Below are 27,650 nucleotides of genomic sequence, written 5' to 3' on the forward strand. Positions count from 1 at the left end.
TCTGGCCAAAGAAAATATTCCCTAGCAGTGGAGGTGTTGACAAGGATCTCAGACAACGCTAGCTGGTGCTTCAGGCCATTGATGGTGAAGGTAACTTAAAGCAGAATTTGGACCAAGGATGGAACTGGCAACACAAACTGCAGAGCACAAAAACCATCTTGAACCCTTCTACCTCCTTGCAGCCATACTTCTTGGTCACAGGTAATTATCAAGATCCCTCTACTTTGCATATACATTTATTTAAACTTTTTAGTTGGCATTAATCCAACATAACATTTTTGTCACAACTTTAGCTTTTTACACTCTTGAGAATGAAATATTTCTTGAAATTTTTAACAGATTTGGTTTTGGCAACAGACAACCCTTTTCAATTTGTAGTCAAGGGACATAACATTTTTAGTGAAGCAAGGAAGATTAACATCTATAAAAAAACAGTAATGTTTCCTGCTTTTTTTCAAAATAGCTCATAAACTGGACATGTCACTGACACTTCTATTCACATCATTAAAAGATTCCAGCATCATAATAAGAGATTTGTACACATGAACTCTATTATCATAACCTCAGTTTAAAAATAAAAATAAGGAAATAATTTCATCCTATAGAAATCTTTAGGCCAGAACCCCTCTGCTTTGTAAATCATGTCTTATTTGCTAAAATTTGCTAAATGGATGATTAATCTATTCCAGGTTTCTGAAAGACCCAGAGAATAAATTAAGTATTTTAAAGGTGAACATCTTCACATCCATTTTTTTGCAGTATATTCAGTTACTAACAATGTGCTAGGGCCCTGTGCAGCTCCTAAGTGTTGCTGTTCTAGAGTGTCATGCAAAAATCTGGTACAGGACATATTGCTGGTAAGAAATAGCTGCTTTTACCAAGTGTTACTGCCAATGAATATCAAATGTATCCAGTAACTGTGACATTGGATTTATCCCAGTGTACCTGTGATGAGGACAGATTTAGCTAGTGCATATTTCTTAATGGAGGCTTCCTGGGGAGTTGAGTGGGGTAATTTGGTTGTATGGACTTGACACTGCAGGGTGCTCAGTGCTCCAGCACTACATTTTAGAAATACTTTTATGTTTAAGTTCAGTAGGGCTATTGGCAGGTTTCAAGTGATAGATGCAGCAGGGTTGTGATCTACATAGGCCAGGGGTGAGCCAAGTATGGCCTATGGGCCAGATCCGACTCACATGGGGGCTTGGTCTCTTGGTCCTACCTAACCCAGGCGCCGTTTGGCCCGTGGTGCATCCTGCCACCCCTGGATGCGCAGTGGGGCTGGGGTGGATCCACAGCTGGACTCCACTTCCAAGCAGCCCAGGTAGTGGTGCCTCCTTCTGGCTGCCACTACCACTGCCCCAGCCCCATGGATACTGGCAGAGATGCACGCACACAACCCAGGCCCTGGCCCAGTACATCTCACACCTGCCCCGTACCCACCCCAACCAGAGCAGACCAACTCCAGACCAGCCAAAGCCCACGTGCACAGCCCTGGACCTGGGCAACTCAGGCTCTGGGCTGTTATTGGGTGGGGAGAGGGTGCCCGCTACAGCTCCCCAAAACTGCCTATGTGGTCCGCAGGCCCAAATAATTGCCCACCCCTGATCTAAGCCAAAGTGCTCAGCATCTTCCTTAACCAAGTTTTAAGACTTAACACTGAGACTCATGTGACTTACCTATAAAATCCTGTTTCTCAACATCCATGCAAATACCATAACAGCGGGGGAAGAAGGTATTTGGATTAGCTTGCACGTACCATGGCAAGTTTCTTAGATTCAAACAAAGCCCAATCTTAAGGAAAATAATAAATATATTAAACTGCATGTAAACTTGGTTTGCTATTTCCCTCCCACACACATAATGAGAATAAACAAGATTATCTCAACCTCCACCAAAATTTATGTATAAATTCTTTCAATTTATAAAGAATGTAATTCTATTAACCTAGGGCTTATCTGTTCCCCCAAACACCTTCTAACACACAACACTGACAACCATGCATCATTACTCAACATAATAAACAGGCTGCCCACTATATTACACGTATAAGGATATTGCCATCTCACCCTCCTAATTACATTCCCTACTCAGTAATCCCTTCTCTCAAATCCAGCAAAACATGCCTAATCTGGACATGTGCAAGCATCTTGCTGAGTTGGGGGAGAGATGCCTAAATGGAAAGTTGAGCTCTGCAATGTGACAGTGAGGTTAAAAATAATTTAGCCCTGGTGGACCAAGGGGGTAAGTTTTGTAACTCAGGATATCTGCTTTCAACTTTCTTCAAATGGAGCAAGGCAGGACCAGCAAAAGCACCTTAGCTACCTGTATGACTGGTAAAATCGCACAAGGTGGGAGACAGCCTTTCATAAGCCAGTTAGGGCTTTAACAGTTGAAGCCAGCCCCTGAAAGACTACCTGTCCCAATCTGTTTTTCGCTTCCTCTTGTTTCATTGATTCCTCCTGCTGTTGTTACATGATCAGCTCTTTCTATATAACAATTATGAACTCTTTATTCACTATCCTTCTGCGACTACCTTCATCAGGGTTGTTCACATCAGTGAAGCTGACCCTGAATTTTCACAATAATTCCAAATTAGGGACCTAAAACTTCATTGTATTTAATCAAGTACATATCCTTTGGAAAAGCTGGTCAGAGTCTCTTTTCGGAGGATTCCAAGAATTAGTTAATTAATTGGGAAATTATTACAATAAGACTGATGTGGAATAATGAAACTATATGCAAGTTAAATTGAAATATTGCTGTATTTTCTCACATACAACATGCACCTTTTCCCTCAAAATCAGCCCCCCAAAATTGGGGTGAATGGTTTAAGTGAGGAAGCTGTTTTCTTCACCAAAAAAGAAATATTCTACCTTCCAAAAACAAGGTGTATGTTTTATTTGGGGAAATGTTGTATCACAGAAAATACAGCAATAAACAAAAAGGTGCCATACTTCTCTTAAGAGCCATTGTTGCCACTGGCAAAAAAATTGCATAAACAAACAAGGAGTTGCTAATAGCTAGCTTCCCTTCAATACCATATCACCCAACTCATGTCAGTCCATGACTAAAGTTGTCATTATTATACCATGCGTTTAGCAAACAGCTTGCTTGAGCCCTGATCCTGCAGTTGGATCTATAAAAGCAGAGTCATGAATATCACAAGGAGCCCAAATGAAGTCAATGGGCCTCCATGAAAATACTCACTGAAAGACTGGGACCTCGTATGATTTAGAGCTGAGTATATTGATATTTCTCCTTTGCAAAATCTGGCATCTCCCTCTGGTTATATATTGCTAACACTAGAGAAAAATTAAACTTTTGTGCATAACCAAGAATGAATCTGGTCCCACATGTGTAAAGCATTTAACTTTAACTTCCTATGTCAAGAAATAAATGAAAACAAATTTAATCGATTTAAACAATTGCTCATGTACCAGTTTATCTTATACTCTGTTTACTAAATTGAATACCAGTACCATTCCTAGGGTACATTGCGTGGAACAGACTAAGGGCAAGTCAGGTTAACAACATACTTACTTTAGTTGTAAAAGAGCCAGTTCTTGCATAATGATTCAGCATCTGATCAAAATGTAAGTCACGGTAATTAACAGCATCCTTTTTTATAGTCCAAAAAAAGGACGGCTCTTCATTTCTTACCAACCTAGACTAGCACAAAAAAAGAATCTATATTATAATTCTACAGATTTAAGTCCAAGGAACCCTTTATCAATACGTCCAGTAGCAAACAATCATCTTCTTCAATTAATCAAAATGATAATCAGGATTTGTATTTGTTTAATGGACAAAGGAAGCTAGGAGATGAGGCACCTATGACAATTTAGCATTAGGAGAATATGTACAGTCACAGTCATATTATAATATAATATATAATACAGTCATATTAACTCTATCTGTTGTATATAGCACATCCAAAGTGAATTTCTAAGAGTAAGGAGGGTCAATTTAAATGCACATGCTGACACACTCCACTTCCTACAGTGCATTGAGATTTTAAGGCTCTAGGACTGCATATAGCTCAAAAATATTTTTTGAGAAATTCCCAGCTCCCCCCACACCTCTCCTCCCCAAAATAGTAAAAAATGGTTTCTTTGACTGCTCCCTATTGTCCACTCAAACTCTGTTTTTTTGTTGGGCCATTCTGACTGTCTTTGCTGATTTGTTCAGAGTAGTAGAATCACTGATAATTTGATCATCCATTCACTCACAGACCTTCTCAGAGTTGCTGTAGTGATCTACATCCTTGTGTTCCAGCACTGTTTAAGTAGTGAGAGACATATGAGAACTGGCCAAAATAACTTGATGAAGTTTTGATATGAGGAAGCAGTGAACAACCAGATAACCCACAATGTATGTAATTTTCTTTATTGTAGAATGTCAGTCAATTAACTTTAGGGAGCACTAAATGACAAACTAAATAACAAAGAATACCAAAAAAGCACAGAGACTATCCTCCCATTGTCTTCCCTTGCAATCAGTGGAAAGAGTTCAATGATTATGCAGTTGGATCAAGGCCATGTGGTTCCCTTAATCATGATGATGATTTGCTGTGTAAATGCCTTTTAAATGAGTAGTTGGTAAGTCAGTGAAGCAAATCCCCTGAATGGAAAGTGCACTGTTAACTGTATGTACAATTAAGTCAATAGGAACTGTATATACATCTGGAAGGCACTGAATATTAGTTTGCTGGACCACAAAATATATTAAGGGGACAAATTCTTCCTAATATATGTGTACATTAATTCACTATTGATTTGCTATCCATCAAGCAAATTCCTGTCTTATAAATCTCCACTATTTTCAGCATAATTTGTCCCTTTGTGGTTGCATGGCAGAAATAAGCTAACTGAATGGAACAAAACAAAACAATGTTATCGTAATTAAGCCTTATTCTTATAACTAAGATATATTCCAAGAAGAAAAGCAACGTGTATGTCAACCTACCATTATATCATGAATATCATCTGACTTTTCAAAGCAGGACACTTCTTCATGTAAGACATTTCTTTTGCCTTTAGAAAACATATAACAATATGAGATATATAGGTATATACTGTTTTAAAGGAAGATTTGAGCAGCCACACAAGATGGGCTCAATATCGAGAGAGCTAGAAATAGGTGAGATGTCCAGTCTTCCTCTTGGATTTTGATAAACAAACTACATGCTCCATAGAAGATGCTCCATATTTATGTTATCTCCTTGATTAGTACATTAGTACCATCAAGTATTTTTTTAATAAATTACAAAAAAATACACTAAAGGAGCATTAAAGTTTCAAAGCTAAGCTTCCAAAATATGGGAGATGTCAGAACAAACACTGCTTGTACAACCTGAATTTGGCTACTTTGACGTATACATCATGATACTATTTTTAACTACATGACCATATACTGTATTTTCCACATGACCCATGCTTCATTTAGTGCACCAGAATAGACTGTGCTTCATTCACTGAATGGGTAGTTGTTCAATATCTTTGTTTTAACTTCATTGTTAAAAGTTGTTCCATGCTTTATTTACTGCACATTATTAGAGCACTAGTCTAACAATGTAATTGTTCATTTCCTTATGGACTTATGACCTTTAGCCCTACAGTATCCGAGTGTCTTACAGGCATGAATTTATTTTCACAACACCCCTATAAGATGAGGGAAGGTGCTATTTCCATTTTATTGATGGGGGGAACTGGGACACAAAGAATTTAAGTCATAAATGTTCAATAATATGGAATGCCCAATCTGAATTGCCTAGGACCTGATTTTTCAGAATACATTTTGTTCTTCAACCCCAGCTCCTGTTACCTTCAGCTTGCAGATCAGGGTACTAAACACTTTCTACAAATCAGACCATGAAGCTCTTAAATTGGGAACCCAGAAAATAAGGAGGGCACAGAGTTAATGGCCACCTGTGAGAAATCTGGATTAAGTGACTTGCCTCATGTCACAAAAGCAAGGTTTGCTTCCCTGAAGAACTGAATTCTTTCAGGGCTCTTAATTCTGAGACCATCTTTTTTCTTTCTTCAATTCCCTGCCTTTTTCATTACCCACATTCAAAAATTTGTAACAGAGGTAGATATCAATGAGGCAATGCTTTTTAGTAATACCTTTAACTGGATCAACTGTATAGTTGGGAGAGCTGAAGGACAAGCTTTCTGGCATCAAGTGACCTAAGGATGAGCACCTAAAACTTGTCAGACAACTCTCTCAACTACAAAAGTTGCCTTGCCTCAAACATTTCCTGGACTAACCCCCTAGACCGCCCGCCAGCCAGGGCTGCTCCAACCCAGTTCAAAGTGCTGCAGTCCCAAGCATACATGTAGATGTGCTGAAGTCCCAAGCATGCAGCAGTCCTGTGCTGCAGTCCCAAGCATACATGGCACTCATGAGCAATAAATTCCAGCACAATATGCACAAGAGTTTATTGCTTTGCGTTAATATGCACATGTGGAGGTGCCTAAAAATGGCTAAGTTATTTTACCTGAACCTTCCTAAAAGTTCAGTCTGAGGCAGATACTGGTCGTGAAAAATTGCAGCCCAAGTTATTAGTTTGGCAAAATGACCAGAAACAGGGCCTTGCTAAGTTTGGCCAACATAACCTATAAAATAGGTACAAGCAGTGCCACTTATAGTCTTCAGTACTGGGGATCATTTGTGTACATCCACTGCCCAAGGCTGAATCACCATGAAATATTAAAGTCATGCTGTCTGTTGGCTAGAGCAACAGACAGACTTCTAATTTGTTATTCTCAACTATATCTTTGATTTACTATGTTATTATTAACCATAATCAACTTCTTGGGGTTACTTCGATTATTAACTGTCCACTAAAAGCTGCTGACACCTACCTCTAAAACAGCTAATATTGGAAATTGTTGGAGATAGGACACCTTACCAGAAACACCATAGGTTATGCTTAAGTTATGCAATGTCTATGCTCTTGTCACCTTGTAAAATTGCATAACCTCTTTCTACCTCTGTCTCCCCATCTGGAAAATGGGGAACATTATACTGAACTTCCTCCAACATTGTTACTAGATTTAATATATTAGTATTTGCAAACAACTTTAAAATCCTTAGATGAAACTTAGCACATATACAAAATACTATTATTACTTTCAGCAGAACAAAGGATAAGTGATAACTTAATGGGACAATCCATGTAATGTATATGCCTCTGTAATAACTTCTTAAATTAAATTAAAACTACATCTAGTTACTTAAATAATCTAATTTCCTCAAAACTAAGAAACAAAGTAAGTGCAAGCACAATTATAGCAATGATTAAAGAAGGGCATGGCTGGCGCAAATAAGAAGAGGAATGCCTTGACAATATAAATTTCAAAGTGCAGGAAAGGATGTTTTATCCATGACAGCAAAAATTCCTGAGGCTGGAAGTATGGCACTCTTCATTTCTTCTGCTCCAGAAAAATATACTTCTTTCCTGCATTTCCATGCAATTAGGATGAACTCTCCTCATGGCACAAAATATGCTATTCTTGACTTGTCTGCTTTACCTTTTTTCTGATCAAAAAAGTGCATTGAAATGTTGCACTTTTATCATCCCTCAGTGATCATAGATGAAATATATTCAGATTCCAGTGAAAATATGTGTTTCTGAACTGTCAGATTAGCCAACTCAGTCTATGAACGGTGAGTCTGGAGGCATTCTATTTGGCTTTAGCCCCAATAATACAGATTCCGTAGATCAAATTCTGCCTTCAGTTATGCCTTGGCATGGATGGGAAACCCCAACAAAGAGCTATAGTTCAGGAGGGTACAGAGAAGTGAAAGAATTGGAGAGAAGTGAAGGTTTCTGAGCAGGTAGGTCTAAATTTAGAAGGGTTTTCCTTTCACGGTGCTTTCCAACCACTTTTGTCCTTCTGTAAATTAGTCAGTTTTTGTGAGGAGAACAAAGCATCCAAATCTACCCTGTGGGGGGAAAGGTGTTCAAAAAGCAGCAGATATTGAAAGCAGCATTAATGTCTCACTTCTGGATATCTGAGCAAATAAGAAAAAAAATCCAAACAAATATGAAAAAAAAAATCCAAACAGGATAAAACATCTGACATAAAATTATTTACTCATTTTGTTGAAAAAGAAGTGATTGAGATACGCTACCATTCTTTCTGTCGCCTTCATCATCAGCATCATAAGTGTCAGCCTTATTGTCCTGTAAATCACTCTTGGGGGGAAGTTTTTTCTCCACCCATCCTTTTTTCCTTAAACTTGCCCGAATTAGTGGATAGGGTCCACAAATGGCAAAAATTTTCTTTTCCTGAAATTGCAGACAAAATATTCTAAATGAAAATCATGAAGTTTTAAATGAAAATCAGTGTGGGTTGTCTTTTACACATAAGATCTACACCAGAGATGATGGTGATGGCTTTGCAGCTGTAAGTGTCATATTTTAGAAATAAGAGTGGAAACACGAAAGATGTATCCATGATACATCTGTGAGCTAAAAGCTCTCTACTGACACATGGGAACAACTGATAGTCTACTGACTGTCAGTAGACAGAAGCACAATATTTGCCCTGAAGACAGTTTTACCAAGTATTTCCCAGTATGAGAAAACAGGCTTTTTCCAATAACAGGGGGCTGGTTAGCACAGTGGAAACATAAGCTAGCTGTCATTTTGGAAAAGCCAAAGTAACAGTGAACTCCAAATTAACAAATGACACCACGTATATGTATACATCTAAATAAATACAACATAGATTTTTAAAAGACAACAATCATCTGCTTTTCTAAGCGTTAGATAATTTGGTCCATTCATTCTCCTGCTCATTTATTCTTCTCTTCCAGTCACAGAATTCAGAATAGCTGGTAATCACCAGTTAAATAAGTTCCAGTATAAAAGTAAATGTATTACAGTTCAGCATGAGAAGAACAAGTTTACAAGCTGTGAAGAACATGTTCCCATGCTAGTACAATTTCCATCTGCACTATAGCCTTGGATAGACTAAAAAGATAGTTTTAAATATACACATTGACTAACAGTAGTAAACACAATTTTAGCCATAACTTAGCAGTTATTTACGCTTGTAAAAACATCTTAGTTAATGGTAGCCAACCTGAAAACACAGTTCTAAGCAAAACAAGTGTTGGAATTGGTGTGAACTGGATAAACAAATCACTAAAAACTACAGTTAAACATATATACCCTGATTGCCTTTTCTGCTAAAAATCTTGTCAGCTTATATTTGTCCAGTTTGGGGGAAAAAGACAACTCTTCTGAACACCCCTTCTTTAGCTCTATAAAAGAGAAAAAGAAAAAGACATATAACCATTTTGCAACATAAAATGCAATCAAGAACCAATCTAAAGACCATATTGTGCAAGCTGAACTGCCTTAATGCTGAAAGTACAATGAGCACTACGTGAGCACACAGACATGTCCATGAGGCTTGGGTTGCAGCAGCCGGACCTAAAAGGACAATAGAACTGAGCACCAAATCTCATTCAATATGAGTAACACTGGCAATTGCCAAAAGAGGGACCTAACTGCACCTCCAAGTGCTAAAAACCATGATAGGTATGGGTATATAAGAAGTTTTCAGTCTCCACCTCTCTAATTGAGCCTCCACCTAATTGCTAGCATTATTCACTTGTTTTGCATTACATTTTCAAAAAGGCAGCAAGCTTGTTAGAATAGTTACCATAGCAAAATGATTCTCATCCAGGGTGCCAAGGACGCCTGGGGTGCCACAAAATCCTTTCAACACTGCCACGCACTGTTAGGTGTCCAAATATAACTCACAAGGTAAACCCAGAGATTTCAAAATTTCACCAGGGTTTTTGTTTCAAAGCTGTTTCAATGCGTTTTGAGCTTGAAACAGCGAAATCAAAATGAAACAAAAGGCTTCGAAACAGCTTTGAAATGAAACTAGGGTTTTGAAAGTTTTGAACTGTTTTGAGTTTTAAAGCTGGGTTTACCTGGCTTCACTGCCAGTCCCAGGTGGCAGAAGCAGCCTCCTCTCATCCAGTGCACAGATCCGGGGGCCTGCCCCCCCCGTAGGGGCTGCAGGGCTGTGCTACACTCCTCCTGGGGATGCAGGCCTCCCAGTCTGAGCACCAGAGGAGAGGAGGCAGCCGCTGCTGCCTGGAATCAGTGCTGGATGCAGCCTGTACTCATTGCCAGGAAAATTGCTGCTGCCGCTGGCCCCATGCAGATCTGGGGGTCAGCACCCCTGGAAGGAGTCCAGCACAGCCCCACAGCCCTCCCAAGGGTGTGAGCCCCTGGATCTGCGCACCAGATGAGAGGAGGCTGCTGCTGCTGCTCCTACCTGGGACCAGTGGCAGCAGCAATCTTCCCCGGTACTGGGCATGGGCTGTGCCCAGTGCCAGTCCCAGATGGCAGCGGCAGCCTCCTCTCATCCCACATGCAGATCCGGAGGCCTGCACCCTCAAGAGGAGTCTGGCACAGCTCCAGAGTCCACCTGCTCTGGGGCCTCAGCTCTGCACTCGGGATGAGAGGAGGCTGCCGCTGCCGGCAAGTGTCACGAGTTTTGCTTTGAACAGTTTGAGGTGCAGTTTCCCGGAAACCTCTGAACCTATCTCCTGGAAACTTGGCAGACTTCATGCCCTCAGAAGGGGCTACCATCCCGCAAACTGCATTCAAATCAGGCAAGAAATAATAAAGTTTTAGGCATTTTCATGATTCCACATTATAACCTATGGGCGAAACATCAGAACACATTGAAACACAATGAAACAGTGAAACAGTTTTGACTAAACAAAACAGAACAGTGCTTCGAAATGAAATGAAATGATGAAAATACACACTGTCCCTTTGAAATGGCAAAATGGAAGTCAAAATTAAACGGTATTGTTTCGCATAGACTCATGTCTTGAGTCTAAAAGGGTTGAGACCCACTCCCATAGCATAATCCCATTTTATTAATTTAATTAATGTGGGGAATCCCACTGTAATCCACTGATCTCAGCAGGATTTCTCATTTTTAGGAAAACGAATAAGGTTAGGGCTCATGCTTACTGTCCTGGTAATCATTCATTAAGAAAGTGCTAAATTTACAAAGAGAGATTAAATAATATAAATACACACATTATTCATTTATCATAAAAAACTCAGTTTCTGCAAATTGTCTTCCAGCTGGAACATGGTGTGCTTTAAAGATTATAAAACCATTTTTTTGTATTTTACAAACATGGATTATGAAACACAAGAGAGAGACTTAAAAATCACAACTCTGTGATGGTTTCCAGAAGAGGAAGTAACCCTCCCACATTTTAGTAAAATCTCACTGACTTCAGTGGGACCAAAAGTTTAACCATCAATTTATCATGCTCCAGATTTAAGATCTGCATTATATCCAGTCCTTTTCTAAAACAACTTGTACAGAAAATAAGTCCCCTCTTTCTCCTCCAGGACTGTTAGACTGTCATGGCAAAATACTCCTGAATGCTGCTACAGTCTTACTGTAAGACTACACACTTTGAATATCTGAGAAGTTAGAATATCTCTCAATGGTTGTATAACTATCTATTAGCATCTTAGTGATGGTTATATAACCATAATGTTTATATCACTAAGATGCTAATTAGAAGGTGAATGGTTTTAATCTCCCACAAAGTGAAATAAATCATCCTCAAATGTGCTGCTTGCAAAACCTTTCTGGATCATGGAATATAATGTGTATATACTTAGAAAGCACCACACACACTTTTTCCAGAGTTCTAAAATAATTTCAGAATACAGCAGCACAGTGTGGATGTAGGATACATGTTATGAATGAAATGAATACAGTTCTCAGGCGTTAATTTCCCAACTTTCACACATTTGAGGATTGGACAAGATATCTATGGCTATTAAGACTAGGGACCAACCTAAGTCATGGCAGAAATGAACTACACAGCAGTCCCTTTAATGTTTCACTTTTTGCCACACACCCTCCCCCACCCCCGATTAGCCAAGGTGTCCCAGCAGCCCTACTGCGCATTGTCTGGGAGGCAAAAACTGCAGTTTTAAATATGCCGTGGTTTTTGCCTCCCAGCCTATCATCAACAAGAAGCAGGGCTGTCAGGGTGCCTTGGCCAGTCAGTGGTGGAAGGCAAAAACTGCCGCATATTTAAAACCATGGTCCCAACCAATGAGAAGCTCGCAGCGAGTGGTAGGGCTGTGAAGGCCCTTCACCAATCAGCAGGGTGTGGGGAGGGGAATATAGAAAAAAGAGCAAGATTAAAAGGAACCATTGAGCAGCATACCTCCACCGCAATTTAGGTAGGCCCTAATGACACATTTTCTAAGAGCTAAATACATATGAACATTCAAAGTGCTACATACAAACAAGCATACTAGGTCAGACCATTTAGCCCAGTATCCTGTCAGTGGGCCAAATCAGGCTCACATACTGGACTCAAGTCTGTGGAGTTGAGTCAGTGCAGGTACCACATACAACACACCCTGGACTGGCCCCATGTGCTGCTTACAGTGTGCACACTGGCTCCAGCCCCATGTACCACTTGGAGCATGCACCAACCCTGGCCCTGGCCCTCCGTGCAGCACACAATACATGGGACCAGCCCGGGGCATGTGCTGCACACAGCACATGGGGCCAGTCTGGGGCACGTGCTGCATCTGGCACCTGTGCAAGACCAACTGTGCACACTGGATCCAGCATGGACTGTATTCCCAGTCTCAACCATCACTGGACCCAGAATACAGGACCAGCCTGGTGCAGGCATTACATGCAGCATGTGCTGCAGATCAGCCCCATGTGCTGTGTACAGCATGAGCTGCCCCAGCCTTGAGTAGCACACTGCATGCAGGACTGGTGCAGGGCATGTGCTGCAGGTGGCACTGCACCAGACTGGCCCTGTGTGCTGGAGTCAGCATTGCAGTCAGTCTGGAGGCCCAATCCAGATCAGCCCCAGATACAGTGTGCAGAGCCTGTCCCTGCAGACTGGCACAATGCTCTGCTTACTACACATGCAGTAGCTCCTGCCGCTGCTCAATGTGTGGCCCATGCCAGAGAGGCTGCATGCATCATGCAAGGCTGGAGCTAGTACATGCATCATTCTGCATGTGGTGTGCCAGTCCGAGATCCACAGGCAGCACTGTGAGCGGATGATAGGACTCAGTGGGCTGCATCCAGCCCACAGGCCATACCTTTGACACTCCTGCTTTAGTAGAAAGTGTCCGAATGCGGTATATCTAGAGTAATCCATCCCCTCTTGTACACCCCTCACCATCTACTATTGGTTGCAGAATGTCAGAAGGCCAAAGTAGAAGCACTCACAGTACAGTCCTGACAGATTCCAACAAATCTGTGAATTCTGCTAAATACCTTGTACCACAAGGACACAAAATGGAAGGAAGAATATCAAAGGATACATCCTTGATTTTCTTTATTTAATAGCTTCCAAGGACCTGTCCTCCATAAATTTGGTTAGTTCCTTTTTGATTAAATTATCTGCCTCTACAGCAGGGGTGAGCAATTATCTCGGCCGCAGGGACACTTAGGGAGTTTTGGTGAGCTGCTGCAGGCCAGGTCAGCACCCCGCTGCTGTGGCACAAAAACTCCTTAAGTGGCTCTGCCCCACTCTCAGCCAGGCAGATGGGATAGGGCTGTGGGCAAGTGGAATGGATAAGCAGGCAGGCAAGGCTGGGACCAGGGCTGGGATAGGAATCCCTGGGCGTGGAACCAAGCCCCAGGGCAAAGCAATCCATTCCCCACATGTCCCTGTGATGGGCACTGGTTCCATGGACATAGGCACATTGGGAGCAGATCACAACTCTGTCCCAGGCCCTGGCTCTGTGCTGTCACCACCCAGCAATCCCAGGGTCTCCATGGAGACTGGCCATGGAACCAGTTCACAATCTACTGTTCACTGGTTTGTGGCTCTGCCTGAGGCTTCAGCCCCAGCCTGTCACTACCCCGCAGTCCCAATCCAGATCCCAGTTCTGGCCCCAGCCGACCTACCTGTCCTGCTCCCAGACACCACTCTGTGCTGGGCCATGGGCCCATCTTATCTGCCTAGCCAAGCATGCCCTGACAACACAGGTCCCAGGCCAGTCTCCATGGATTTCCCACCTGCTTGCTCCATCCAGCACTCCCAGCAGTGGGTGCAGGACAGATGTGCCAGGGTTGCCCAGGCAGTGTGGCTGGGTTTGACAGCAGTGGCAGAGACTACCAGCAGCAGCTGGAAGAAGCCACCACTGCAGGGGCTGCCAGGAAGCAAGTCCAACCACTGCACCGCCTCAGCCCTGCTGTGCACCTGGGGGCAGTGGAACTGGCCACACACACCACAGCCCAAGCTACCTCCACACCCAAGCCCGGGGGTGGGGGCTGGAGGGGGCAGCAACGGACCTGCCATGGGCCGGGTAGACTTTCCAGATCTGGCCCTCAGGCAACAAGGAGATTCCTTTCTTCCTCTGACAACCAGGAGATGCCATTGTTATACAATCTCAGTCTCATTCTTAATTATTTTTTAACTAGGGGCCCAATGAAGTAAACACCTAGGCATGTCTATTAACTTTATTCTCATCAATAAAGTCACATAGGAGCTCTAGTGAAAGCCTGGTTGAGGCCAAAGTTTGTTTGATACATACCATGAAGTGCTAATTATCCCATCTTCCCCTGCACCTAACAATCATTTATTGACTAATTGGTAATAGTTGTTGTGCCAGAAGTGAGACTTCAGGACATATCTGTTGAAGAAAAGTATAGTGGCTTTATAGCCATTGGCAGAAAGCAGGGTAGATTTGCATTTCACAGACTAAACAATGCATAAGCTTTGTTACTTGTCCAGATGCTGAAAAGTGACAGGTATAAGTAAATTCAGGAAATAGGTGTTCCATATCTAAAGGGAAACATGAAAGAAGGTGCACAGGTATTTGCATGAGAAGCTGACAGAAAGACAAAGCTAGTAATGTTCTCATGATGGAAAAGACAGTAAATGAATAAAAATCTGAATAAAAAGAGCATGCCGGCATTTGCGTCGGCGTTCGCGCCGGTGGGCAAGCAGGAAGGGCCAAGGGGCAGACTCCTGCTAGCGTGGGGCAAAGGCACCGCACTCAGCCAAAGACAAGTAAGCAACTCCTACGAAGGTGTCGACACGAAGTGCTGCCAGGGCCCCTGCCCAGGGGGGCGCCCAGCCTTCCCGGGGCTTGTCTGAGGCCTCCACCCAGACAGAGCCCATGGGGGGGCAGGCATCCCCCAACCCCCTGGCCTGCAGCAGTTGCCCAGCAAGGCATGGGGGGGGCAGGGACTGGGGACCCCCACACCTGTCCTGCAGGTGCCCGCCTTAGGGCCCTGGAGGCGCAGGTGAGGCAGCTCCAGGAGGAGGTTAGCAGGCTGAGGGGAATCAGGGAGGCAGAGGAAGAAATTGACAGATATTTTCTTTCCCTACAGGGTTGTACACCCAAAGATGATGCACCTCAAGAAGTGCCCTCCACTGCAGAGTGGCAGACAGTCACCTCCTGAACCAGGACTGCTCATAACACAGCAGTACCCCAGTTCCTCCAGTCCGGCTGGAGAACAGGTACAAGGCCCTGGCAACTGTGGAGGAGAAAGAAGGAGAGGAGGACACCGGGGAGGAGGCAACTCCACGCTTTCCGCATCCTGTGCAGGCCGAAGGAGACAAGCAGGCCAAGAGGAGAAAGCGTCGCGTGATCATCATAGGTGACTCCATCCTGAGAGGTACAGAGGGCCCCATCTGTCGCCAGGACCCCTCAGCATGCAATGATGCGGCCAGGAGAAGCCCCGATCGCCTGATGGAGGACTATCATCCTAAAGGAGATGGGCGCACAGGTGGTTTTCTCTTCTGTCCTACCAGTGAGTGGACGTGGGAGACAGCATGAAACTTGCATCACAGAGACCAACTGGTGGCTTCAGGAATGGTGTCTCGGGCTCTGGCTTCCTCAACCATGACTGGCACATTACGATGAGAGACATGCTTGGATGGGATGGCCTCCACCTTTCCCCAGAAGGTATGCGTGTGTTTTCTTCTAGGTTGGCGGACCTCCTCCGGTGGGCTTTAAACTCAGCTCATCGGGGGAAGGGGAAGACGAGGGTGGAGGAATCATCGGACTGCCAGACCAAGCAATGCCCGCAAGTACAGCCCAGCCTAGACCAACGAGCAAAACATATACACAGGTAAGTGACAAGGGCTAGGGCAATGCTGTGATTAGGGGGCCAGTGCACACATCCACAGGAGGCCTCAAATGTCTCTACACAAATGCCCATAGTATGGGAAACAAGCAGGAGGAACTCACCCTCCTGCTGGCTGACACCAACCCAGACATAGTGGGGATTACTGAAACGTGGTGGGACTCAACACACGACTGGGCGGTTAATGTCAAGGGCTATAGACTGTACAGGAGGGACAGGACAGGGAGGAAAGATGGGGGTGTGGCACTCTACATTAAGGAGGAATACACATCCTCATCAATTAATAAAGAATCAGAGGAAGTGAACTCTGAAGTGCTTTGGGTTAGATTACAGGACAGTCGAGGGGAAAGAGACTTAACAGTGGGGGTCTACTACAGACCTCCCAACCAAGGGGAAGAGCTCGACCAAGAATTCTTAGGTCAGCTCACGGAGGTAGTGAAGTCTAAGGATGTTGTAGTCATGGGGGACCTGAACTTCCCGGACATCTGCTGGGAAGAGCAGTCAGCCAAGTCTGAACGCTCACGTAGTTCTTAGCCAGAATGCGGGACCTCCATCTAACCCAGGAGGTGCACAGCCCCACCAAGGGAGATGCCTTGTTGGACCTGGTGCTGGCCACGGGAGATGACCTGGTGAGGGGGCTACGGGTGCTCGACCACCTGGGTGACAGTGATCATTGCCTGCTGGAATTCACCATCCAGCACAAGGTGACAAAGGCCTGCAGCAAGGCAGCAGCCCTAGATTTCAGGAGGGCAAACTTCACCGAGCTAAGGAGAATAGTCAGGAATGCATTGAGGTCCCAGAGGGGAGGGGAGCCAGGTGTCCAAGGAGAGTGGTTGCTCCTCAAGGAGACGATCCTCCAAGCCCAAAGATAGGTAATCCCAATGAGGATCAAAGGGAGCAGGAGGGTACACAAGCTCCCATGGCTCACCAAAAGCATCTGGGAATGTCTCCTAGCTAAAAGGGAGGCGTACACCCAGTGGAAAAGAGGGGACATCACCAGGGAGGACTATACTGCAGTTGCTCGGGGATGTAGGGGGGCAGTCAGGAAGGCCAAGGCAGAGATGGAATTGGGACTAGCTTCCCGGATTAAGGACAATAAGAAGTCCTTCTTTAAATACATAGGGGGTAAAAAGAAGGTTCCGGGTAATGTGGGGCCCCTGCAGGACACGTTAGGAAATTTGGTCGTCACACCAGATGATAAAGCCAACATATTTAACGATTTCTTTGTCTCCATCTTCCTAAGCAGGGACCGGAACAGCCACCCCCCTGCTGGGCCCCCCTCAGGCCCCAGGGGAGGTGCACCTAGGCCAAGGGTTAGTGAGGAACTAGGGAGCTTCTGGAGGGATTGGACGTATTCAAGTCAGTCAGTCCAGGCGATCTCCACCCTAGAGTACTAAAGGAATTGGCTGAGGTCATTGCAGGACCCCTGGCGTGGCTTTACGAGCACTCGTGGTGCTCTGGTGTGGTGCCAGAGGACTGGAAGAGGGCCAACATGGTTCCCATCTTCCAAAAGGGGAAGAAGGAGGACCCGGGAAACTATAGGCCAGTTAGTCTTACCTCGATCCTAGGCAAACTGTTCGAGAAAATTATGTTGGCACACATCCACGAGGGGCCAGCAGGGGATTTCGTGCTTAGGGGCAACCAACACAGGTTCATCAGTGGCAGGTCCTGTCAGACCAACCTGGTGGCCTTCTATGAGCAGATCACCAAATCATTAGATGCAGGGGTAGCAGTGGACATAGTCTTCCTGGACTTTCAGAAGGCCTTCGACACTGTCTCTCACCCTGTTCTCATTAAGAAACTGGAGGACTGTGGTGTCGACACCCACACAGTCAATTGGGTCACCAACTGGCTGGAGGGCCGCACCCAGAGAGTGGTGGTGGACGGGTCATTTTCATTCTGGAGGGATGTGGGCAGTGGTGTTCCGCAGCGCTCCATCCTCGGGCCCACACTGTTCAACATCTTCATCAGTGACTTGGACGAGGGAGTAAAAAGCACCCTGTTCAAATTTGCTGATGACACTAAGATGTGGAGGGATGTGGGCACTCTAGAAGGGAGGAATAGATTGCAATCGGACCTAGACAGGTTACAAGGGTGGGCGGATGAAAACAGGATGGGATTCAACACTGACAAATGCAAAGTGATGCACCTGGGAAGGAACAACCGGCACCATACCTACTGGTTGGGGAACTCCCTTCTTGTCAGTACAGAGGCGGAAAAGGATCTTGGAGTCATCATTGACTCCAAGATGAACATGGGCCGGCAGTGTGGGGAAGCAGTCAGGAAGGCCAACCGTACCTTCTCATGCATCCACAGATGCATCTCGAGCAGGTCCAAGGAGGTGATCCTCCTCCTCTATGCGGCACTGGTCAGGCCGCAGCTGGAGTACTGCATCCAGTTCTGGGCACCGCACTTCAAGAGGGATGCGGACAACATGGAGAGGGTCCAGAGGCGGGCCACTCGTATGATCAGGGGGCAGCAGGGCAGGCCTTATGAGGAGAGGCTAAGGGACCTGAACCTGTTCAGCCTCCACAAGAGAAGGCTGAGGGGGGATCTTGTGGCCTGTTACAAACTAGTAAGGGGGGATCAGCAGGCACTGGGGAAGTCCCTGTTCCCCCGAGCACTGCCAGGAGTGACCAGGAATAACTGTCACAAGCTGGCAGAGGGTAGGTTTAGGTTAGATATCAGGAGGCGCTAGTTCACGGTCAGGGTGGCTAGGGTCTAGAACCAACTTCCAAGAGAAGTGGTGCTGGCCCCTACCCTGGGGGTCTTTAAGAGTAGGTGAGATGAACACCTTGCTGGGGTTGTTTGACCCCAGTACTCTTTCCTGCCATGGCAGGGGGTCGGACTAGATGATCTACTCAGGTCCCTTCCGACCCTAGAAACTATGAAACTATAAGACAAGTATAAAGGAGCCAAGCAGCAAAGAAAAGTTGATAGAATTAAATAAACAAATTAATGGAAGGATTAAGATATGGTAAAGAAGATGGCTTTTGCAGCTGTATCTGGATTAAATAAATGTGACAATCTGTAAAAGAGATTATGGAGAGAGGATGAGGTTAAAATTATTTGGGTAGGAGATGGTAAAGTCCCAAAAGAGACTTTTATTTGTGAAGATGTTACAAAAGCATATTAGAAATGTTTGTAGGAAGAAAGTTCAACTGAAGCTGCCAGAAAAAATACTGTAATGGAAAAGTAAAGAATCATAGTGCATAAAATCATAGAAAATTTCAGCTGGAAGGGACCTCAGGAGGTCATCTAGTTCAAAGCAGGACTGTCCCCAACTAGATCATCCCAACTCAGTCTTTGTCCAGCCAAGAATAGAGATTCCACAGCCTCTCTGGGTAATCTGTTCCAGGGCTTTACTACCCTCCTGGTGAGAAAGTTTTTCCTAATATCTAATCTAAACTTCCCTTGCTGCAACTTGAGATCATTGCTCCTTGTTCTGTCATCTGCCCAGTGAAGACTAATGAACATTTTGACTAATATTTTTTCTACCAGTGCCTGCATAGAAAAATATATTTCTAGAAAAATTCCAGAAAAAACTCTGAAACCTCTCCACAGGAAATGTAGGGAGGAGGAAAATAAATTATATGAAATAGACCCTTATGAAGTATAATGGAAAGTGCAGTTATTCAGGGTCTGGTCACATAAGATTTGCATAGGCCACACCCCTGTACCTATGAAGAACCCTTATAGTTTACACAAGATTCTGCATGAGTGTAAGAGGCTGTTCATACAGATCCAATTCAGTCTTATGAAAGATGCCTCTATTCAAATGCTGCCAAAGGAGACAATCAAAAAGCAGCAAGTTCCCACTGGATGGGCTCCATGCTATCAGCAGTTGGAGAATTTTAAAAAATACCTTGAAACTGAAAAAACATGCAGTTCTTGTTGCCAGCCCTGTATGTGCAGATGGTTCTTTGGAACATGTTTATAGCTGTGACCATGATTGCACCACACCTCAATCATATTTCTCTTATGACTGTGTGCCTATCATAAGAATGTGTGACCAGTTTTTATGTCTTGATCTGAGAGCCACTGAATTCAGTGGAGTTTCTTCACTGATTTCTGTAGAATTTGAACCAGACAAGGATGAATGAATGAAAAGGAGATACTGAATTACTATACCTGCATTTTGTTTTAATGTTCTTTTGCAAGTAGTAAATTACCATCTTACGCTCAAAGACCCTTCATGCTATTTTGAAACTTGTAGGGGCCATATTATTACTGATTGTATTGTACTTTAATTTATAACCTCCGTGACAATGCAATTAATACAGCATTGTGGATAGAAAATCTGTCACAGTATAAAGTCTCTGTAATCCCTTGTATTTCTAGAAGTAGAAGAGAAGCAAAAATTGTGAGCTACGGAACAGAGAAAACTGGATCCCTCATTAACAGAAGTTACTATCTGTAAAGGACTATCAGTAAAGTTACTGGCAGTTTTCCAACAGTTTCTCCCACCTGAATATCCCACAGACAATCCTGAGTAAATTGCTACTTTGCACTGTGAAAACCCTTCTGCCCCCTTGGCATATTTGTGGAAATAGGCATCTTCATTGCAAGAATCTCAAGGATTCCTGCAGGAATCAAGTTGCTTCCAGTGGCTGTAACAAAGTTGAACCGGCAAGGGTGGGAGAGGAAGGGCAGGGAGAAGGGAGAGGGTAGAAGGGTATCAGCATGCAGCCATGGTAGAGATAGTTCCTCTGCCAAGTACGGCCCCGACATTTGCCCTGAAATTGTGAGGCCTGAGAGTTTAAAGTAAATCATCAGTCTTCTCCAGAGAGATACTCCTTACCCTGCACCTGCATTGCTGCAACACCACAACCTCTTGACACACAAGCTAGAAGAATTTCCTGGAACACCACAAATTGAAGATATCATAGTTCCCACTTCCCTAACTGAGAAAAATTAAAGTAAAAAAGAATGCGCCCTAAACCTATTAATAATTCCAATTACACACATGATAATAGTTTATCTTCATAGAAAGAATAGTATATAGAAAGAGTATATCCTGTTCATTAGGATTACACAACTCTATTTATTGCTTTGAAGAACTGTGTCTTAGAAATGAACAGTAAAAATATTTTAGAGGCGACTCATCCCTGAATTAATTCTAGCTACAGATATTTCTGATTCTGAAATTAGAAGTTTCCTTGTTGTTAAAAATGTACCATGAAATAACATTAATTATATGTTGGTATTCTATAGCTGCCAGTTTAGCAAAATCTTGATTAAAAGTTACTTTTCAGATACAAACTATTTTTGCTTTCATTTCTTTCTTCATCATTTAAAGCTGATGAGAATATCTTTCTACCTGCATAAATCTGACTCATCATGAGGTGTTTGGCTCTGTCATTGTTCCTTCACTCCTTGGCTTTCTCCCCTATACATGTAGAGACAAAAAAATCATTCAACATGCTGTAATGTACTTTCACAGTATATTTTATCTACTTCTGAGTATTTTAACATGTGACAATGACTCAAAACCCACACTTCCTTTTACTTTACTACTACTCCTGCAGTACTGCCACTCCAGGCAATTTCAACATGCCTCCTCTTTTGGAAGTTTGTCCTAAAGAGACCACTCACTCAGCAACAGAGGAAAAATATTAGAAATGATTAACAGTTGAAAAACTGGAAAATATTGTTGAAGAACAACCCTAGCTGGCAAGAAAACTCAGGCAACAGTAGTATCTGAAACTAATTTAAACTCATTTTTGATTGACAGCATCCTCTTGAAGAGCGTCATACAAGGACCTAGGGGAAATACAGAAAACTCAGAGCATCAGACATACAGTCTTTAGCTAAGCCAAATTCCTTTCAGCTTAAACAGAAGATGGTTGTACGCACAGACGACATGAGCGGGCTTATCATAACTTATCATCTGCTGTTAAAGCCTGTACCCTGCCCATGGGCAGGAAATAAGACAAAAGCGATGGGATATTTTGCCCTGAGAGGAAAAGTAAGCAAATCCCGCCCTTTCTGTTGCAACTCCACTGAAGCCAAGGCTAAGGTCTTGGACAGAGATCCATTCCCAGCAGAGACCAGTGTTGGGCAAAGACTACGAAGTCACGTCAGCCCCAAAGCACTCAGCAGATCTGCAGCCCAGGCGGTGGCACGCGACAGAAATACTTTCAGCGTGTGTAAGGAAGTCGAAGGTTTGTGTAACAAGTGTCCTCAGGAGCTCCCTCGAGCCTGAAGCCCCCTGTGGGAGACCAGCCGCTCCTTGGCGCGGGGACTTCGGTCTTGTGCTGGGCACACTCAGGTGGAGCCCAGGACATCCGCACCCCCAGGCTGCCCCGAGGAGGACCTGGCGCGCACACGAGACACGAGGGGCTCCAAGAAGTCAGACTTGCCAGGGGTTGGCTGCCAAGCCCCAAGCTCTTACCTTGCTGGAAGCAGCAGCTGTTTTGCCTGGTGACAGCAGAGACTTTTCTCTGCCCCACAGCCCCGGCTGAGCGCTACCCGCTGCCCCGCCATTGTGACCTCGGCGTTGCGGCGGGCGGCGCCCTCCCGCCAGGGCCGGCACGGCGCGGGGCCGGGGCCGGGGCCGGGGCCGGAGCGGGGCGACGCCGCGGAGAGCGGAGCGGAGCCGCGCGCCCGCCGCCGCCCGCCGGGGCGTCCCGCTGCAGAAGCCGATGCCGGAGCCCTGGAACGGCTGCAAAGCTGCAGCCGCCCCCCGGGCTTTTAGCAAATGCCACTTCGCCTTCCTGGCGGCGCTGGCAGGCGGGGAGGGGGCAGCCCGTGTCTGAGCACAGAGATGGAGGCCCCGCGCCTCGTGGCTTCATGTGAGGGGTTCCCAAATGCAAGCCCGCGCCCCCACCCATTAAAAAAATTGGCGCCTGGCCCTGCTGACACTTCCGCGCGGGCACTGCGGGCTCCTCAGCGAAGCTCAGACCCGGTCGTGTGGCACCTGCCACGACTCTTCCTTTCCTTTCACCGGCTGGCGGATCCGCCGAAGCTTTTCCTGGCGGCTCCATGGGGTGTTTCAGTCACTCTCCAGGTCAGCTGTGTAGATGAGGTGACCCCCTGCTTAGGAGGTCTGTAGGACAAAGGCAAAGCTGGCACATTGGACTGTATGTGTGGCTTCCCCTGACCCTTCCTTAACACCTGGTGCCTCTGGTATCATTTGTTGAGGGGCACCACACATTAATGCAAGAGGCAATGGGAGCTGAGGAGGTCTCAGCACCTTCATAGTTTAGACTGTGTGCAAGACATGTCCTGTAGAGGTAACAATGATTCCTTCTACTTTCTTTGTAAGCCAGAAACATTGTAAACTGTCCATTTTCCACATCTGAACTGTTGGCAAGTCCAAATCAATCATAACAAAACAAGAAAGATGCTTCTTGGAGATGTGGATTTAGTTTTATAATTGGTAAGTAGCTCACTACATACAAGACAGTTAAAATGCACTCAAAATATACAGGACCATGATACACACAGATTAGTGAAACTACATACACCTATATAGGATCAACACCAGCATGCTTTCAGTCTTCATTGTGTGTGTGCTATTTACAAATTTGTTCCAAAAGCTTTTATTTTTTTAAAGAGAACTCTCTATTTCCAAGTGCACTGACACAAATCAATATTGTGCATTCTGCCTGACCATTAATTCAAAGTGAACTTTCTCCATGTGCTGGTTAAAATATTGAGAGAGCGAGCTTTATGTTGCTCCACTGAAAGTTAGTATATAGCAGAACCTCCTGACACAATAGGAACCTCTGGTGAAGGACTGGAGTGTTAAAGACTGAAGTCAGGGTCAAAGGAATGAACAGTTTTCAGTATGGGTCCAAATTCTCTAGAAACCTCTGGCACATATTGATCAGCTGGGCCATGACCACCAAATCCAATCACAACCAAATTTTAGAAGAATGGGAAGGGGGGTTTCCTCCTATTGTATAATTGCTTCTAGAAGTTGTTTTTCTAAAGCTATGGTTTAAATAAATAAATACATGCAGAATCCCTAAAAGCTGAAAAGAAAAAGCCTCTCTGTAGCTACAGTAGGACTGCACTAGACCTATCTATCTTATATAGGTGTAACCCTCAGTTTACACCTTTTTACCTGAAAAAGCTTATGGCAAGATTAAAAAATAAATTTTGTATTATGTCCTGAACAGCACTCGATCATTTTGGTCTAGTTCAGGCAAAAGGAAGAAATGAAAACCAAGTTTAGAGCCTCCAAAGGAAAAACATCTGGTTAGAGCTTTCTGGTCTTAAACCAAAAGATCTTCTGACTTTATGGAAACACTTATGCTATTACCAGTCTGTCCAAATGTAGGTGGACTAGATATACTCTAAGGGATAAATTCCTTGCTTCACCACAAATATAAGTATTTTCCTAAACATCTTTGAGAATGAACTATATAAAGAAATGAAATCACCTTCACAGATAAAACAAGGCAGACAGATCTGCAGTAATTCCCCTAAAGGTATTTCTCTTTTTAAATTCTGATTAAGTTATAAAGAAAGCATATAGACAGGTGTCTGGACACTTATGTTTTATCAGCCTTGCTAAGTCCTCAAGAAACTAAGGGGTCTTTTTTTTTTTTTTTTTTTTTTTTTTTTTTTTTTTTTTTACAGTCAGTGAATCAGTTCATTATAGTTACCTCTAACAACAGTTCTGTAAGTTTTCATCTGTCCAAATTGGACTTCAACCCATGTCTAGACTACTCTTGTGATAAAAACTTTTATTTATATAAAAGTAATGAGATGAAAAATAACTTTACAACTCCTACAAAAGTGAAGTATAAGCAAAATATCAATTATGACCTGTACTCATAACTTTTCAAAAGCATTTGAGTTATATTAACTGCATAACTGCAGTTATAATATCTTGCAAACAAACGAGACCTACTGCATGTTGCCATATTTATTTAAAATTCATAAATGTATAACCCTATATGATTAATGATCTTCTTTCCAAAAGGTTCTTTAAAGCAAAGACACTAACAATAAACTAATAAAATCCTTACACAAAAGATTAGGACATTAGGAAATATCATCTACATATTTCAACTTTATTAGAAGGCTACAGTATTTTCTTGTAAATAAACTGTTATTCCTTGGCCTCTACATCTTTAGCTATCACGTTGTTTACGAACTGCAGAGTTGAAAAGTCTTGAGTCCAAAAGTCAAATTATTGTATTGTTTGGCAGCATTCATGGAATCCAAGTTATTGAGCCATCTGCACTACAACAGCTTTCCAGGCTTTGTCTTTGTCAAAATCCTTCATAGTACTATTGGAGACCTAAAGATGAACAGATTCAAACACTATTAGTCAAATATTAAAATAAAGTAAAAATATCCAGCAGGCTGATTTATTAAAATATACTATAATGTGTTGACTGTTTAATAATATTTCACATTTATTTACTGGATTTTTATTCTGAAGAGTTCTAAAACCCTTCATAAGTCATATACCTTTGCATGATAGAATGAAGTCACTTCTAGGGCATACGGAGTGGGTGCATGGCATTTTTTATAATAAGCTTCCCCCCCCCCACTCATGACATTGTATCCTTATATCCAAACATGCAAACTAGGAATTCTTAAAGGTTTTTCCAGAACCTCAAGGAAAAGCACTACCAACAAGCTCTTGGCTGCTTTGATGCCAAGTACACTGGGGTTACCAGTATATCTTAGGTCTCTAAATACTATCATACTACAAATAATGACAATAAAAGAGCACTCTGGTGCCCAGTTTACCTATGTTGAAATAATGATGAAACTTACTCAGCCTTTCAGGGGTTCAAATTTATATTTCAGGAAATCTAGGAACACTAACTCTGACAGCTATACTTTACAATTGTTTTAAAATTAAATAAATAATTTAATAACTTGACATCCTAAAAATACCAGGACATCACATAATATCTGTAATCCATTTAACATACTGTTATTTCTTTATCTTATGGCTTTCTTTAAAAAAAAAAAAAAAAATCTTTACACGGACAGGTATCAAAGATCCTTTCAGTGCTGTCTTCTCTAGCTAGTAGCTGGAGGAAATCTGTAACATATCTAAAAGATTTCTTAAAAGTACCTCAACTTTAAAGTAACTGTTCTACTGGATTGTCTATCCTTCAGAGAATGCCACAATGTTCTTTCAATACAGAGAGCCTTCGGTGGGAACCAGTAAGTTTGATTAATAGCAAAATCATCTTTATTATTTCGTGGATTTTATACACATTAGGGCTGGAAGGAACCTTGGAAGATTGAGTCCAGCCCCCTTGCCCCAGGGGCAGGAAGTCAGCAGGGATCATAGGATCACAATGTGTCTTGAAGGCATCCAAAGTAGGTGCTTGGATCTCATTAGTTTGAGAGCTATTATCTACTTTATGCATGGTGAATCAGATATCAAAGTCCTTATTCAGATAAATAGACCTCATTGACCCTACACATTTAGCAAATGAAAAGTTCAACAATCCCAAGAACAAACTGCAGAATTTAGCAGGATTCACAACATTGCACCAATCATACATATTTCTTAGTTGGACAGAGCTTGTCCAAACACACACACACACACACACCCCCCAAGGGATAGCCAGCATGGGTTTGTTGCGGGTAGGTCTTGCTTGACCAATCTCATTTCCTTCTACGACCAGGTGACCTATCACCTGGACAAGGGAGAAGGTCATATCTAGACTTCAGAAAAGCCCTTGATCTGGTATACCATGATCACCTCTTGGCAAAACTAGCCAATTGTGGCCTTAAGTCCACCACGATCCACTGGCTGGAAAACTGGCTCTGTGGTCAGACCCAGAGGGTAATAATTGATGGAAGTCACTCATGGTGTCCTGTGACCAGTGGGGGGGTCCCCAAGGCTCTGGTCATTAATGATGTGGACATTGGAGTCAGAAGCAGAATGGCCAAGTTCGCCGATGACACCAAACTTCGGGGCAAAGCATCCATACCAGAAGACAGGAGGGCAATCCAGGCTGAACTGGACAGGCTCAGCAAATGGGTGGATGAGAACCTGATGATGTTTAATACGAAAAATGCAAGGTTCTCCACCTTGGGAAGAAAAACCTGCAGCATCCTTATAGGCTCGGCAGTGCTATACTGGCTAGCACTATGGAAGAAAGAGACTTGGGGGTCATCATTGACCACAAGATGAACATGAGCCTGCAACGCAATGCTGCGGCTACTAAAGCAACCAAAACACTGGCGTGCATCCATAGATGCTTCTCGAGCAAATCCCAGGACGTCATTCTCCCCTTGTACTCGGCCTTGGTTAGGCTGCAGCTGGAGTACTGCGTCCAGTTTTGGGTTCCACAATTCTAAAAGGATGTGGAGAAGCTTGAGAGAGTCCAGAGGAGAGCCACGCGCATGATCAGAGGTCAGGAAAACAGACCTTAACGATGACAGGCTGAGAGCCATGGGCTCTTTAGCCTGGAAAAGCGCAGGCTCAGGGGTGATCTGATGGCCACCTACAAGTTTATCAGGAGTGACCACCAGTTTCTGGGGGAACGTTTGTCCACCAGAGCG

General features: G+C 43.7%; 2 protein-coding genes across 4 annotated transcripts in view; both read right to left on the bottom strand.

Annotated features, from left to right (window-relative positions):
• The window catches only part of TTLL8 (tubulin tyrosine ligase like 8), a 38,584-nt gene extending 15,757 nt beyond the window's left edge, over positions 1-22,827 (bottom strand). The window contains exons 1-7 of the mRNA XM_090041561.1: positions 22,552-22,827; positions 21,478-21,546; positions 9,188-9,279; positions 8,143-8,299; positions 4,969-5,036; positions 3,544-3,672; positions 1,680-1,794 (exon numbers count right to left, since the gene is read on the bottom strand). Coding sequence (XP_089897687.1) covers positions 1,680-1,794; positions 3,544-3,672; positions 4,969-5,036; positions 8,143-8,299; positions 9,188-9,279; positions 21,478-21,499 — 583 coding nt within the window. The 5' untranslated portion in view covers positions 21,500-21,546; positions 22,552-22,827. The remainder of the gene's footprint in view (positions 1-1,679; positions 1,795-3,543; positions 3,673-4,968; positions 5,037-8,142; positions 8,300-9,187; positions 9,280-21,477; positions 21,547-22,551) is intronic.
• Positions 22,828-25,145: 2,318 nt separating this feature from the next.
• The window catches only part of MLC1 (modulator of VRAC current 1), a 33,088-nt gene continuing 30,583 nt past the window's right edge, over positions 25,146-27,650 (bottom strand). For all 3 annotated transcript variants that reach the window (XM_090046315.1, XM_090046314.1, XM_090046313.1), the window contains one exon: positions 25,146-25,413. In XM_090046315.1, the coding sequence (XP_089902441.1) occupies positions 25,339-25,413 (75 nt within the window). In that variant the 3' untranslated portion in view covers positions 25,146-25,338. The remainder of the gene's footprint in view (positions 25,414-27,650) is intronic.

Source organism: Crocodylus siamensis, chromosome 4 (genome assembly GCF_052110815.1).
Source record: "Crocodylus siamensis isolate JL-2025a chromosome 4, ASM5211081v1, whole genome shotgun sequence".
Taxonomy (NCBI): Eukaryota; Metazoa; Chordata; order Crocodylia; family Crocodylidae; genus Crocodylus; species Crocodylus siamensis.